The sequence below is a fragment of the Lotus japonicus genome, chromosome 3 (genome assembly GCF_012489685.1).
Source record: "Lotus japonicus ecotype B-129 chromosome 3, LjGifu_v1.2".
NCBI classification, from domain to species: Eukaryota; Viridiplantae; Streptophyta; class Magnoliopsida; order Fabales; family Fabaceae; genus Lotus; species Lotus japonicus.
Window position 1 is genome coordinate 32,818,875 of NC_080043.1, and position 16,559 is coordinate 32,835,433.

Genomic DNA, 16,559 nt, shown 5'->3' on the forward strand with positions numbered 1-16,559 from the left:
CATACCTTCATAATTTAGAGGGTTGAGTCATCTCATAAATTATCATTCGTAATGCAAATTTAAAACTCATTACACTAAATCATATAAATTAGATTCCTCAATTAGGAGAGTGAGATTATAGAGCTCTACTCTTTGAATTAGGTTGTCTCAAATGAAATTCTTTTTTCTCAATGGAAGTGAGTTTTTTTAAGGAGGAAGTGAGTTTCACACAATACGAGTTATGATTCACTCACACCTCCCACCTCTTTTCCACCTTTATTTTTATCTATTTCTCTATTTTTATCAATCAAAATATCAAATCATCTATCACATATTTACATTCTCTTTCTTTTCTTCCTATCTCTTTCCTCCTCCACCTCTTTCCACCTCATCTAAGAGGTGTGAATAAAAGATTTTTTTTGGTGCTTCGGAAAATAAAAACAAAACAACAAACTACACTCCTAATTTATCCTTAATGAGGATAGCCTCTAAGTCCGGCAGCGGAGAAACCACCAAGTGAAGACCAGGATTCTGCGATGCTAACCCTGCTTCACTAACCAATCCACTGCCGATTTGCTCACACAATATCTATGAGAGTGTGATTCTCCTAAATAAAATTAATTATTTAAATTCAAATAATTTTGAATTTTAATGTTTAATTTTATGTTTTAAAATTCAAATTTAAAGTTTTACTATTTTTTCTTTAATTATGATTTTTCTAATATAAATTTTTTTACTACAAGAGGAAAAGTAATATAAATTTAAACTCCTTTTTTATCATTTTATTTTTTAAATATACTTAATATCAGTATTTTTTATTCAAAATAAATTTGTTATCACTATATTTTTATTTTATTTTTTTATTTCGGAAAGATAAATTATATCTTCTAGGAATTGAGCCTCTCTCCCCAACCCATATGTCACTCAGATCTTACTATTTGAGCTAATTGTTTAGGACTATTTTATTTTATTAATTTTATCTTTAAATTCTTATTTTTTATTTTCTTTGATCCTTATTATCAGTTATCACATCCATGATAACATCTAAATTTTAATCATATCTCAATTATTTTCAATACGTACTAAATTAAGATTGATTTTTTTACGGGAAGATTAAATTTGAACTTATAGTATTTTATATTTATATATTAAATTTTAAAAATATTCATTTGAAAAATTATACTTAAATATTTAAGAAATAAAAATTTATCTATTTCATTTTGAATCTATGATATAAATAATTTTAAAATAATAATTATAAAATTATATTTAATGAAAAAATATTTTGGTGGCTACAAATAAATAAAATTTTACTAAGAATTAAAATCAATGATTACGAATTTTACAGGAAAAAAAATTAGCCTAAATATGTGTGTGTCGCCAAGTGGACTTGATCGAACGGATGCTTTTACGCATATGTGTTGGCTAGGGTTGGTCCCTTCGTTGGATCATATTTATGGAGAGTCGTAGGATCGTCTTTCTCAAATTTAATTTTATTATAGAAGAGTGGGGTTTTGGTTTAAACTTACAGTTTCAAGTTTACTAACAGAGTGGTGCCAAAAAAAGTTACTAAAAGAGTAACAGGTAAGAAAACTCATCTCGTTTTTTTTTTCAATCGTAGTCTGGCATCTTCAATGGATTAACTCGTTTAGGAGAACCCTTCTTTAATTATATTTTCTCCCTGAGCATAGCAAGTTTGTTACATGTTGAATGATATGATGGTCCATGCTGCTACTATTCTCATGAGTTGATATTTTGGGTGATTTTTCAACTTTTGTAGTATGGCTTTTATGCATGTAAATTTGGATTGTTGTGATGGTGTTCTAGGTGTTATTAACCTCAGAATGTAATTCACTGATTTTTGCAAAGGAGACATGTTATGAGTCACTTCTTAGTTATGGGCTAGGGGGGAGAGGAACACCCTGTTTTGTTAGAAGTCAAATTTGCCATCTGTGCATCAGTGATTATTGCAGTTTGATTTTCAGGGATAGGTCTGAGTTCTTATTCCAAAAATTGAAACCTTGTAGATGAGTTTTTTTATTCTTACATGGTTGGATTTGAGGATCAGTGATGTTACTTGAGAATCTGTGTTATAATTATATCTGTAACTCCCTGCAGAAATTGAATTCAATTGTCACTGTTTTGTAGAACTTTATGATGTTATTCTGGTTTGTGTTTGCATTCCCATCTGGCTGAGCCGAGTCAAGATAGGCAAATATAAGATGCATTGTACTCTGATTACCTGGTGAAGCTTGGTTTTGCCTTCATTGATGAATATCCTGTGAAGCTAAAGCATTGGCTTTGTATACAGTTCAATCCTTGCACACGGTTTGCAATGTTGCTAGTAACCATAGGATTGATTGCATGTGGCATATTTAATTTTTCATCTCTAAGCCTTACATGATAAAGTTAGTGCGGACATCTAAAAAAACCTTTAGAGGCACTAGGGAGAAGGGAGAAAAGACAACAATGTGGTTTTTAGTCATGTGAAGTGAGATAAAGAAATGTTGAAAAAAACATTGAAAAATATTGTTAAAAACAATCTCATTATCATAATATCCCATAAATTTTGTTTTTGATCGAGCGTAATTGGTCGTGTGATTCATATAGCCTACTTCACTTAGTGTGAAGAGACTCATCTTGATTCTCTATTCACATTTGTAGGCAAGCATGATGATTTTTTTTTTTGGACAAGCAAGCATGATGATTGTGATTGCCTATTCACATTTGTAGGCAAGCTTTCCTGTTGATATTTGAATTTCTGTACTTTGTTTTTTTCAGAGAAAATGGGTTTGTGGACTGGGCTATGGACTTGCTTTCAAGTTGGGCTGCTCTTTGCAAATGCGTTTGCAATACCTAATGAGGATCGGTTCCTTGCTCCAAGAGGATGGACATGGGCAGAAATGACAGGCCCTTGGAGTAATTCTCTTCAACGATGGGTTATGAGGGTCATATATTGCTGTCAATGTTTAAGACTTCCCCTTATTCTTCTCAATATTATCACTATTATAGTGAAACTAGTAGTTGGATAACTTGAATTATTGAATAGAATGACACTGGAGATCTTTATTTTGTTGTGTAAATGTGAGTTTATGCTCAGTGAATAATTGTTGACTATCCGGTAAAAATCATTTCAGAAGTATAATGAGCAGAATTCATAAGCTTGCATTCTTATATGCATTATCATCAGTTGAACTCCCTTTGTATTAGCATCTTCTCTTGGTTTATTAGCCTTGAGGTAAATGAAATTCCAATCATGAAGTGAAAGAACATGACACATAACCTGTATTTTTTATCATCCCCTCATAAACCTGAACTCCAAGCACATGTTTCTTAGTAAGTACTTCAAACTAGGTTCTGAAACAGGACAATACAGAAGCAACCAAGAAAAAAAAAACCAGTACACAAAACCTTCATTTGTCATTATTTCATGTGTAATTGAACAAAACAACAGTGAACATCACTACAACAACACATCCAAAATTCATAACACTAACACAAACCCTTAACAAACAGAAAGTACTGAAATCCATATATCATCATCAACATCAACCATGCTCATGCAACTGGGATCATAACTTCATTAGTCCTGAACATTGGAATTGTCCATGGTGGATTATACCTAGCCAACAAAAACTCCCCAACCACCTTAAACCCATCTCTCTCCAAACACCCCCTCAGCTTCTTCACCTTCTCCTTCACCACCTCCTCACTCGCCACCCCACCAAATTTCACCACCCCAAATTTCCTCTCACCTTCCTCTCTAATCACAACCCTCTCATCAGTAGGCTTAGGCGCCTCCTCTGCTTTCTCATAACAAGATGGCAAAATAAACTGCATAGTCACCATCTTCTTCACCCCTTCACCACCATCACCACCACCACCACCACCACCACCTTCCTTGGTCACAACTGGAGCTGTCATTGCAATCTTCTCACCACCACCACCATCCTTTGTGATAACCGGTGCTGTCATTGCAATCTTCTCTGGTTTTGCATTCTGGGGGTTGCCCAAAGCTCCAATGTAATTCGCCAGCACCATAAACCCACCGTCTCTGTTTCCCTTGAATTGCGACGGATCATAGGTGACTTCCGCCGCCACAGCCGGTGGGTAGTTGCGGATTTCGTAGTCGGGTGTGGATTTTGTCACCTCGTATTTCGGGGTTTCGACAGCGATTTTGCCGAACACCATGCCCATGATTGATCGAGAATGAAAGAAGGTAAGGTGAGATTGCAGAGATAAGAAGATTGTGCGATTTGGATAGTGTTGTGATAAGGGATTCGATCGAATATATAGAGTCATGGGAGTGATGATGGAGGTGATTTCGTTATTGATTGTGATGATTATCCTTTGGACAGTGATGTCATGTGTCTCTGTGTTTTCTTGGAGAAGGGGATTAGAAAATTGGAGTTTTGCATAGGAAATCAATGGTGGTTATTCTGCCACGGTACCATGCATTTGTGGACTCCATTTTTCCACCACCTCAATGTTATGGTTCTCTGCTGGTTTTTGCATGTTGTTTTTTTACTTTATTTTAAATTTTAAATCATTTATATTTTATTGTATGTTAGATGGTGTCAAACACAAAAGATAAGTCATCATTGGATAGCTCAACTGGTAGGAGCTGCGAGACATGTGGATTAGGTAGGAGAGGTCCAGAGATCAATTTCTAGCGGGTGCAATTTATTTTTTCGATTTACAAACAAAAATACAAAAGATAAACTCGTTCGAGTAAGTAACATTTTACTTTGAGATTTTTTTTCATCCCTAAAATTCAAATCTGAGATTTTGCATGTGAGAAATTAAACACGTACTACTTAAACCTATCATAAAAAAGACATAGAAAATATATTATTATTTTTTTGAATATATCATATTATAAAAATAAAAAGTAAATATAATAAAATGTAACATATAATGTAGTAACACATTGATACTTTGTATATACGTAGAATTTGCTTAATTTTATCATCATTAATGGCTTAATTTCAAAGCAAATAATGAAGATAAATCAAATGAGTTGATTTAGTGGTTCAATACTTTGTCCTTAAGTAAGTGGTTGTGGGTTCCCCAACCCTGACAAATAGAAAGAAAAAAAAAACCTCAGTGGTCAGCATCCTACTGTTTAGTGCGTGAACAATGGAGTAATACACCCTTCGGCCAAATTTTCATGATGAGCACCTCCCATGTAGTAATGCAGCATTCGGAAGGAGGACAATCATGCTAACGCCCAACATCCGTAAGAGAAAAAGGGAACAACCTTAGTCAGATGGCATCGGTAGTAACACCATTGTACTTCACCATGTTTGTGATCATGAAGAACTTCTTCACGAGCATCAACTAGTCTTGGCTAGATAGGCCACTAAACTGTCTAAAATTCTAGACATAGAGATAAACGTGAACTCAACCCAAAGTTTGTCGCAGTCACTACAAGACGACATATGTTATGAGCCGCACCAAGGGTATGAGTAAAGTACTCTTGTAGCACTAGTAAAAAAAATAGATAAGGTAGCGGTTAAAATATAGCAATGGTAGTGGTTATAACCGTAGAAAAGCAAGGCGTAGCCATTGACCATGTGCAACAGTAGTGGTTCATAATGGTTCATATTCGCTACCTTTAAACACTAAAGGCAGCAGTTGTTTTTTAAGGAACTGCTACCAATACTGCACAAATAACACCACCAACGAACTTCAAAAGTAGCAGTTTTAACGCTGCCTTTGGATAGGATTAGTAGCGGTTATATCCGCTGTCTTTGTTTAAATATTAACAACAAAGGCAGCAGTTCCAAACCGTTGTGTTAATTTTTTTTTCTAAATGTATTGTTGGTAACATAGGCATCTGCATTCCTTTCTAAAGAAACATGCTAAATATTTTTCCAAACGAAAATTTACATAGTTCCCAAGTATCTTGATTATGTAATAATATTTTTTTTTCTATATTATGTAATAATATTTGCTAGAAGGAAGTACAATAAAACATGACAAAGTTCATCTTTTAAGGTTGTCAAACAAAATAGACTAAAATAAACATACATATTAAGTGTATACACCTACACATATAATAATGAAAGAGTAAGTACGATACAAAAAGATGACAACTAAATTCTCCAATAGCTTGCTCATAAAAATCCAAAAGACTTCCTATCTCTATAAACCTGCATCAATAAAACAAGAATCAAAACTAGTCAACATGCATGTGATAATACAATTATAACATTATCAAAGCACGAGCAAAGAGGGCTATGCCATAAAAAACGCTAAGCCATGAACCTCTAAAATCAACCGACACAATTAAATTCAGGTCCTCACATCTTTTATTTTAGCTACTCTAGCAAAAGTAAGATTTTAACAATGAACCCAACACTTGGTTGTACCATTATTTTTTTTACAAAACAGAACAAAGAGTACACAGCACGTAGCAAGAGGTCCATGTCACCCAAAAACAAACACAAGAAATTGAACAACAATGAAATAACAACAAAGGAAATAAAAACAAAAGTTGGGCATAAAGAAAGGCAAACAGGACCAGCAGCAAATAGCACAGGACATCAGCCATTCCAACATCGAGAGGGAGAGAAAGACCGACAAAGGGCAGGGCAGTACAGTAGCCTTAATAGCAGCAGGAAAAAACAGTAGCAAAGGTGATGAAAATGTACAAAAAGCAACAAGAAAAATGAACTAAAACATCATAGATATTTGACAAAAAAAAAACTTAAACGATATCATGTTGTTGTTGGTATTGTGATCATGCTGATTGGGGTGATGAAAATCTACAAAAAGAAATAACAAAAATGATTGGCCCACTATATAGATAAACCCATGATTAATGACTCATGGCTGTAATTTAAAGGAACCAGCAAGCAAATATTTATAGGGGTACATGGCTATATGAATTGCATAGAATATGTGAAGCTGCATAACCTAAAAGAATTATTAATATGCGGTGTTTTTTACAGTATTGGTTTTGGGTCATTTCTATCTTATTCATATCCAATTAAAAAAAAAACAACACAAACCAATCAGAAACACGAAAATTATAAAAAGACCAAAAGGAAAAGTAGCAAGAAATTAAACACATACCAACAATATGTTCAGTATCACCCCCCCCCCTCTATTCATAATAAAATTTTGAAACAAATATAACGACCACTCCTCTCTTATTTCATCCACTTGATCTTCACTGAAGGAGGCACTGCATCCAGTCTTATAATCACCTTGAAGTTAAAAGTGAAGAATAATATTACACTTGAACTAAATAAGGAGATAAATTCAATGAATACAATATATTTTAGGACAAGAATTACAACCTCTTGTAAGGTATGTGAGTCTCCAGCAATGATTATATCCCTCATGTATTTCAATACATAGTAGCCACAATCTATCAATTTTTTTTGTTTAGGACTCTGCAAAAGAAAATAAAGTGTTAACTTCATGGTTGTTTTACCTATATTGGTCTGGAATTTGTAATTGCCTTCATCTTCTTCCATTTGATATATTTAACTTTCTTTTGGGTACATCATTTGAATTAGCATGGTGTAGATCATTAGTCCCCTAAAAAAATTAAGAAAATTGATATAAATACATATGTTGAATTATGAGTTACATAGTTGTATATGATAGATAAATTCATATCTTTACGCATCAAATATATTCTTTGTAAGATCAAGTTTTGATCTAGTAGTACAACTCTATGTTTTGATGATTACAAGTTAACCTTTTTATATGAACAATTGTGGTACTCTAACGTGTTTTTCTGAGTGTGCTATTTACAGGCTCTGACCTCTATTCAATCTCACACAAATCAGAAACACTGTGATTAAAGAGTATCCCAAGCAACGCTTTCGCATTCACCATGTTCAGTATGAACAGTGGAAAAGCTTCAGAAGTTCTGAAGTTATACAAACTCTGATGTGGACTCAGTCACTAGAAGTTCTGAAGATCTAGAAAGTCTGATAACCAAGAAACACTGAAGGTTCAGATGTTCTGATGGTGTAGAAGACTCTGAAGATCCAGAAGCTGAATAGTGGAAACTCTGATGTCCAGAAGCTAGATACTCTGAAGACCATGTACTTCCCTCTGAGTTCAGAATCAGAAGATACAATGGTCAGAGGATCTGGGCTTTCCCTCTGACTCTGATCAACCGGCTTCACAAGTTCCAACATGAAGCATTCCCCTGATCAGAAGTCTCCTAGGTTTTAAGGTCAAGTCGCTATCCAAGTACAAAAGCAACTGTACCTTCCTGACGACCTACCTAACAGTCTCAGACACAGCAGAAGCTGGATTTTCCAGAACTGCCCTCCAACGGTAGCATTTTCCATGCAACGTTCAACCCTAATCCTTGGAGTATAAAAAGAGGCTGAAAACTAAAAGAAGCGGCTAGAAGCATTCACATACGCGCAAGACAAATTCAAATTCTTCTAAGCTTTCTTTCATCTGAAATTCATTGTGTTTACAATTAGCTTTTTAGAAGCAAATCTCGTGTAAACAATTCTTTAATAAACACTTTGTTTAGTTCCTTTAGGAGATCAAGGTTGATCGGATCCTAGAGAAGACTAATAGAGTGAATCTTAGTGTGAGCTAAGTCAGTGTAATTGTTAGTCACTTGTAGGTTTCAAGTGCAGTTGTAACTCTTACCTGATTAGTGGATTGCCTTCATTCTAAGAAGGAAGAAATCACCTTAACGGGTGGACTGGAGTAGCTTGAGTGATTTATCAAGTGAACCAGGATAAAATCCTTGTGTGCTTTTCTATCTCTTATCTTTAGCACTTAAGTTCTCGAAAGATTTGTCAAAATCTTTAAGGTGGAAGCTTTATCTTGAAAACGTTATTCAAACCCCCCCTTTCTACCGTTTTTCATACCTTCATTCTTCATATGTACGTCATCAGTTGGTTCACCATCAAAAGAATCAAAATATTCTATAGCAAATTCTGAGGTGTAGATGACGAGTAACACCAGTGGTCACTGTAATACATGTAAGTTAAGCAATATGAAATGGCGGGCAATGCCTTTGGAGACCTTGAATTAAAAATCAAGTTTGGAAAAGTAGACTCACCCCATGTTGTATGGTGCAAAAGTTACTCTATTTGGCTGTTCATTTTGTTTAAGTGCATCAGCTATATATTGAGATACTCCAGATTCATAGGTACTTAAGTTACGAGGAGATAGAAAGAAGAACCTCTCGGTCAATTGGTTTTGTACCAAAACTTCAGAGTACAAGAACCTTAAAAAAAATGAAAATGAATTACCAAAACTTTCAATATTAACATGAAAAATTAAGCATCATGTTAAAAATTTTATAGCGTACCTCATATACACACAAATAACAGATGCACTTAATTTTGTGTGGTAATAAATTTCATTGACTTTCTCTTCACCAATTCGCTCCACAAATTCCTCCTCAATGCTAGTGTTGAGTATGTTTTCCAGCATAGATGATTAATTAAGATTTTGACTATATAAAAATGTGAAGAAGTGTAAGAATTTCACAAGAGAATGGTAGATTGGATGGTGGTGCAGAGAGGTTAAACAATAAAGGTGGGAGTATGAAGTAAATAAATGACATACTAATCAATCACAAGCAATTTATCATATTCTGTTTCTTTTTGTTTGGAAACTCAATATATATAATATATTAAAAATCAGACGAAGTCTAAACAGATACAGGGAATGAGCAAGTGGTAAAACTTGCACTCCAAAAACTAGTACAACAAGAATAAAGTACTAGACAATAGTCAATAATAAAGCCTAATGTAACACCAACTGGTTTCAAGTATCCACCACCAAGATCACTGGAGATGACTTTGGCAAGGGAAAAACTAGTCAAAATCTTCTTACTGATTAGGCAGTCTTCATCCCCATAATTTCCCAAGTCTCCTATGAGAACCCACAATGGAGTTACTCTCTCGCAACTTCTTTTGGCAAGGAAGTCAGCCAAACTGTTTCCCTCCCTATGGATATGTTTAACACCCAAGCAATTCACTTCTTCCATAAAAAAATCAATTTGGTTTATTTCATTAGCTAACTTCCACGGCCTTTATTCTTTAGAGCACACCCAACCTATCATATTTTATTTCAAGATTTTTTATTCCTTTTCTACTTCTAACTGGATTGTAATTATGAATATTTTCTTATTATTTTGAGTTACTTTGCTTGCTTCTAATTGATCTTCTTTTAGGTTGTTGCACGATTTAATGAAATTGTCACCAGGTCGCTCTTGGAGGAAGCTTTAGGGGCTTTCAAGAATTATTCAGTTCAAGATGAGGCAGGGTCGGCCCAACCCTAAGTGAGGCCTAAAGCGAACTTTAAAGTGAGGCCTTTTTGTCTAAAAAAAATTATTGATTAAATTTTTTATTTAAATTTTATTTTTCGAGCTTTTTGAGATGCAAAATCGTTTATTAAATTATCATAATCAATTTGATTTAGCATATCTTTTTCAATCGATAATAAAGCTAATCCATTTAATCTTTGTTGAGACATGGTTGATCTAAGATAAGATTTTATTAAATTTAATTTTGAAAAACTTCTTTCCGCTGAAGCAACTGTTACAGGAATTGTTAACATTATTCTATAAACAATAAAAGCATTTGAAAAAGAATCAAGCCAAATGATATAATTAAGTATGTCAACGGGAGTATCATTTTCAACTTGTATGATTTCTCTTAAAATTTTCAATTCTGAAAATAAGTCTAATCCATCAATATCAGAATTTTCATTGTGTTTTAACGAATATTCAAGTTTAAGACAAGATTTTTTTAAACTTTCAATTTCTAAAGACTTTAATTTCTCAATGCTAAATAGAAAACCAAAAATATCTTGATATATTCTAAATTGTTCAAATCTACCTTGAAATGAACCAATTGCTTGATCTACTATGTAGAGAAAGTAGTCGGATTTAAATGATTCTTCGGGAGATTTTAAAACTTCATTGTCGGCAATCTCATCAAATTGTTTCTTTCTACGAATAATACGTTTTTCACGAAATTTGGGTTCTATATCCATTTCAATAGCAATTTCTTTAGCAGAAATTATGGCAGTTTCAAATCCATCTTCCTTATATTTTTTAAAATAAGAAAGAAGTCCTTTCAATTGCTCTATAGCAACATCAATACGCATATTTTTGATTGCATATTTTTACTAATTGAGTTTACCGCAAACAAGATCTCATACCAAATAGTCATACCTAACAAAAATTCAAAAATTTCAAGCTCATAAGTTGCCAAACATTCAGCTTCACTCTTTATTTTAGGTTCATCACTAACTTCGCCTAATTTCAATAAAGCATCTCTTACTTGTGAAGTTTGAAATCTTAAAGCTTTTACACTTTCAATACGACTTTCCCAACGTGTCTGTGACAATGATTTAAGAGTTAGGTTAGGAATATGATCTTGTAGAATTTTCCATCTTTTGGTAGAAGAAGAAAATATTGTATATATGTGTTGAACTACTCCAAAAAATGATGTAGCTTTAAAACAACAATTAGTCATATCACAAAGTACCAAGTTTAGACTATGACAACCACATGGTGTATAAAATGATCTAGGATTAATGTCTAAAAACATTTTTTGAACTCCTTGATGTTTTCCTTTCATATTAGATCCATTGTCATAACCTTGTCCTCTCAAGTTATTAATATCAAGTCCAATAATATTTAGTTCATTCATAATAGCATCAAAAAGACCTTTACCAGTTGTATCATCTACTATTAAAAATTCTAAAAAATACTCATTTACATGTATTGGGGTTGAAGAAACATCCACACACCTTAATATGATAGACATTTTCTCTTTATGACTTGCATCGGGAGTACAATAAAGAATAATTGAAAAATACTTTGCATTAACAACTTTTGTTATAATTTTTTATTTAATCTCACTTGCAAGCAAATGTATTAATTCATTTTGTCTATGTCCAAGATAATGGTTATGAAGAATTTCATTATTGTTTGCACGACGAATGTGTTCTTTCATTATAGGATCAAATTCTGCAATCATTTCAATTAAACTTAAAAAATTTCCATTATTTTTTTCGTAAATCTTTTCGTTTGTTCCACGAAAAAGTTATTTTTTCCAAGAGTTTTAACAACTGCAATGATTCTAAACAACACATTTCTGCAATGTTCTCTTTCTCTATTAAATTTTTCTTGAACATGTTTGTCAATTGTTTTATTTTTCAATAATCTCATTTATAAATCAATCCATGAACTCATATTAGTAATGTGATCACTGCTTTTCTCATGTTCTTTCAACTTAGAACTAATATTTCTCCAACCCCGACTACCTTCATTTGCTAATTTACTTGTACTAGAAAGAGTATTAAATAATTTACAACAAAAGCAAAATATTTTATCTAAATCTTGAGAATAAATCAACCATCTTCTTTCAAGCTTTTCTCCGTTGGGCAATTTTTGAAAGTAAAGTGATGGAGAAGAGTGTCTAGCAAATTCATCCTTAGGAAAATCGATATCAATAACTTTAATAGGACCATTGGTTACTAGAAAATCTCTCAAATTTGTACTAATATTTGTCCATTGACTTGGGTCATATATATTTTTAGGATTGGAAAATTCTAATACTTCTTCTATATCTTCACTTTGAGTGTGGAAATCAATACAATCTTGTTCATTAATCAATACTTCTTCTCTATTTTCACTTTCATTTGTGCTTTATAGGATTACCTTGCTCTAAAACAAAAACATCATCTCTATTTTCGTTTGATGTGACTTGTTCATTAACCATTTCTTCTTCCATATTTTCATTTACGCCTATATTGTTCACTTGTTCATTCAATCAGGTACCACTTGTATTTTCAAATTTACTTTTCCTATTTGTATGAACAATTTTATCTAAAGCTCCTTTTTGTGATTCAACCAAAGATTCAAGCCTTTTCTTTTTTTTCAGTTTTGAATAACCCGATTCAAACTTCTAGTTGACATTTATATATTTCAAAATAAAAACAACTAAAATCAATTGTTAAACTAAATTAATTAGTAAGCTAAATCAATTAGGGAAAGAATTAGAAAAATAAAACCTGGTGTTGAGAACCAAAAGTGCAAATTGCAGAATTAGTAGGCAGCAGCAAGAGATTAGCGGCAAGCTGAGCAAAACCAAGGGAAAGTACCTTAAAAAATCAAACCACAAGGGTGGTCATGCGGTCATGCCGTCATGGATACTAGAGTCTGGATAGGCATACCGCATACATGATTAAAAGCAAACTAAAATATAAATTAGAGAAAATAAAACAACAATTCAACAAAGAGGCTAGGACGTAACTACTTACAATAAAGGGAGTTTTGTCTTCCTATTGATCTTCTCCTGTTCTTCTCAATGGCTAATCAAAGAAAAAATAAATTATGGAGGATGATTCTTTTACAAAGGATATGAGAGTTTGAGAGACAAAGACTTAGAGAATTTTTTTTCCCCTTTGAGGCTTTGAGAGATTGAGAGAGTGGCAGGGAGAGTGAAACGTTATTAGGATTTAATTGAGAGAAAAGGAAAGGTCAGAGAATAAAAGGTGAAGAAAAAGAATAGGGAGAGTAGAAACGTTATTAGGATTTAATTGAGAGAAAAGGAAAGGTCAGAAATAATTAATTGTCAATTAAGATTGCTAATTTCTAGTAATTGTTTGAGATTTTTTAAGAAAAATTAGGGAAGAAACAACTAACAAAGTGGCAGGTAATGGTGAGTAACAGAATGATAGTATTTTTTTTAGGCCTTACTTGAAAAAATATGAGGCCTTTTTTACTTTGAAAAAAAAAATATTTTTGAGGCCTAAAACCCTTGCTTGGGTCGCTTGACCCTTGGGCCGGCTCTGAGATGAGGTCATTGATGTAAGATATCTTATAAATTATTGGAATGGTTCTTGTTTATTATCTAGGAAAGTTTCAATTACTTATCTTGGCCCAATCATGTACCTATCTCACTACTGATGAATGGTGATTTATGTAACTATTTCAGGTTCAAGTATCAGCTATCCGTTGTACTAGACTTTTTACATTTATTATCTGAATTTTTTAAATCATATTGGTTATCAACTTTGACCAGGGAAATTTTCATGCCTTCATATGAGTCAAAGCAAAACTCTAGATATTCATGTAGTTCATGTTGCTGATAATGTGGGCTTTTCTTTTTGAATTTCCATTCACAGATTAGGTCTGCAATTGAGAATAGAACTTTTGATTATGACAAGGAAAAGTTAGCCAAGATTTCTGGTGGTGTTGTTTTTTTTTGGGTAAGCAAATTAAATTGAAAAGCACCACTAAACTAATGCAGGGCACTGGTAGCAGAGCAAAGGGAAAAGAACAAGCCAATAACAGTACCCACAAAATACCCAAATTCTTCACTAACCTCACTGGAACCCCACATCGAAAACGAAAATCCCCCACCCACTACAAAGCTTAAAGACAGCACCTTAATTTACAACTAAGAATCCACCCAATCAACCTCTAGGACCCGAAGTCATCAAAAATCACAGGGAACCCGCATAAACAGAAATCACAGGGAACCCAAACAAAGCCGAGGATTAGAAATTACCTGAATTTGGGTGCCAAGAATGATAGCAGCAACAACGAACAACGATGTCAACGCAACAGCAATATGCGAACGACGCACAAGGTAGAGCACAACACAGACCGAAACTTGCAGCAAAGGATAGTAGCAAGGCGGCGATTGACGTGGAGGGCGGAGATGATGAAGGAGGTAAAATGGAGTAGGTTGTAGATGATGAAGTGTGGGAAGTAGGAGCAACAGGAAAAGAACGACAAAGGGAAAACTACCGTGCACGATCAGTTATGTGTGGAGAGCTAGGGCGCGCACATTGTAGAGAAATCTTTTTTTTTCAAAATTTTGCTGAAGTTTCAATTATTATGGTAGTGGGTTTGTTTTTACCTGATACTAAAGCCCACTTTCCTTGCTTTATTACTTGACCCGCAACCAATTGCTTGCTTAAAGGTTGTGGTTGTCTTTTAACCACTACCTTAGCCTCTTTCTTGTTAATTTAAAAAAAAACTTCATAAGGTAGCGGTTACATCAAAATTTCTACCTTTGGCCCGCTACTTATTCCTTTTGTGGTGTAGTGTAGTGTCCTCTTCAGTGGTGGTAGTGGTGCATCGTTCTTCATAACTAACTTTTCTCTTTGTTCTCTTGCTAGCCTGTAATGTGTTTTTTTACTCTCACTATTAAACTACAAAACATGCTTTAAATAACGAGTCAGCATGCACTTGCACCACACACAAAAAAATTAAGGCTTAAAAGTACTTTTGGTCCCCCACGAATGCGATGTGTGCAAAACGAGTCCCTAAACTTAAAAAATAGCATTTTTGGTCCCCCGACGTTACACTCCGTTAACAGTGTTGGTCCCTTTCCCCTTTTCCGTTAAAAAAGTAACGATTTTGAGGACCAAAATGTAATTAGACCAAATAAATTAATTATAAAATAAAATAAAAATCAATAACCCATAAGTTGTTCTTGAGCTTCATCTTCTTCCTCTTCATGATGACCAAATTCGACACCCCCATCACCAACATTCCTAAGCTAACTCCTCAGCTAGATCAGAGCCGTCGGAACTCACCATCGTCGTGTCTTTAGCCACCACCATCGTAACAGAAGAGCCACCAAAGCCAGATCTGGAAAGACGGTTGCTTTGGGATTCAGATCTGGAAGAGGAATTGGGATCGCAAACGGCGGGAAGGGATTTTGAATGAGATGAGGAAGGGAGGACGTTGAGGGCGACTTTCGTGGTGGGTGGTGGAGGGGTGGGCGTTGGTGGGTGCGAGGCTGGCGGTGGCGTTGCTAGCTTGGTTTCGTGGTTCTAAGGACGAAGCCCGAGTTCATGTTTGAGAGTTGTGGGGATATGAGGTTGGTGTCGTGTGGGAATTGCGATGGGATCAAGAAGGTGTTTGATGAGGATGAAGGGTGGTTGAAGAAGTGTTTGGAGTGTAATGAGTATGGCTTGCTTCAGTGTCCCAATTGTTCGATTGACTGCTTGGTGTTTGCAAAATTGTCACACTGGATGTGTAGTTGTTGCTATTTTTGCAGTTGCAGATTGTTATGTGTTTAAGGTGTTGATGAGTAATTGGATGAAGCTGGAAGAGTTTGGGTTGTGGATAATGCTGGTGAGGATGATGATGATGATGATACGAGTTTGGTTAAGGTTATGTCATTCTCATATAATTTAAAACACTCTTTGAATTTCATATGATTTTTTTTTTCTTTTTTATTATTGGAATTGTATTATGGGCTGATTGATTAATGGTGTCTTCAGCTCCTTGAACAACATTTTGTTCAAGAACATGAATCCTGTGTTTATCTCCTACAAGAGAGGGGAAAAAAGAACACGAACAACTTCTTCTTTTTCTGATTTTTCTGGAAAAAATTATGTAGATGATGGATGAATGTTTGAAGATGATGAATATTTTCTGGGTTTTTCAGAAAACGTTAGTTTTTTAACGGAAAAAGGGGAAATGGACCATCACTGCTAACGAAGTGTAACGTTAGGGATTCGTTTTGCACACATCGCATTCGTGGGGGATCAAAAGTGCTTTTAAGCCAAAAATTAACAAATTTAAATCTAAATCAATAAAATCT

At 34.2% G+C, this 16,559-nt stretch overlaps 2 protein-coding genes and 2 long non-coding RNA genes across 4 annotated transcripts; 1 reads left to right on the forward strand and 3 right to left on the reverse strand.

Moving 5' to 3' along the window:
- Window positions 1–2,546: 2,546 nt before the first annotated feature.
- On the forward strand, window positions 2,547–3,308 carry LOC130749434 (uncharacterized). Its single transcript, XM_057602787.1, has one exon. It carries the CDS (start codon window positions 2,766–2,768, stop codon window positions 3,009–3,011), a length of 246 nt encoding a protein of 81 aa, XP_057458770.1. The 5' UTR covers window positions 2,547–2,765; the 3' UTR covers window positions 3,012–3,308.
- Window positions 3,309–3,380: 72 nt separating this feature from the next.
- On the reverse strand, window positions 3,381–4,347 carry LOC130749433 (heme-binding-like protein At3g10130, chloroplastic). The gene has a single exon (XM_057602785.1). The coding sequence runs from the start codon at window positions 4,279–4,281 to the stop codon at window positions 3,538–3,540; it is 744 nt and encodes a 247-aa protein (XP_057458768.1). The 5' UTR covers window positions 4,282–4,347; the 3' UTR covers window positions 3,381–3,537.
- A 1,599-nt stretch (window positions 4,348–5,946) lies between these two features.
- Window positions 5,947–7,847, reverse strand: LOC130749250 (uncharacterized). Its single transcript, XR_009022882.1, has 3 exons — window positions 7,287–7,847; window positions 7,060–7,193; window positions 5,947–6,134 (listed from the first exon to the last, which is right to left on the reverse strand). It is a non-coding gene; the product is annotated as an uncharacterized LOC130749250 (long non-coding RNA).
- Window positions 7,848–8,010: 163 nt separating this feature from the next.
- On the reverse strand, window positions 8,011–14,797 carry LOC130748793 (uncharacterized). The gene is made up of 6 exons (XR_009022773.1): window positions 14,508–14,797; window positions 13,255–13,305; window positions 13,006–13,153; window positions 9,284–9,430; window positions 9,032–9,199; window positions 8,011–8,940 (listed from the first exon to the last, which is right to left on the reverse strand). It is a non-coding gene; the product is annotated as an uncharacterized LOC130748793 (long non-coding RNA).
- Window positions 14,798–16,559: the final 1,762 nt, after the last annotated feature.

Coding starts and splice junctions, on each gene's coding strand:
- LOC130749434 (XM_057602787.1), top strand. CDS start 2,766: ATGGGTTTGTGGACTGGGCTATGGACTTGCTTTCAAGTTGGGCTGCTC.
- LOC130749433 (XM_057602785.1), bottom strand. CDS start 4,281: ATGACTCTATATATTCGATCGAATCCCTTATCACAACACTATCCAAAT.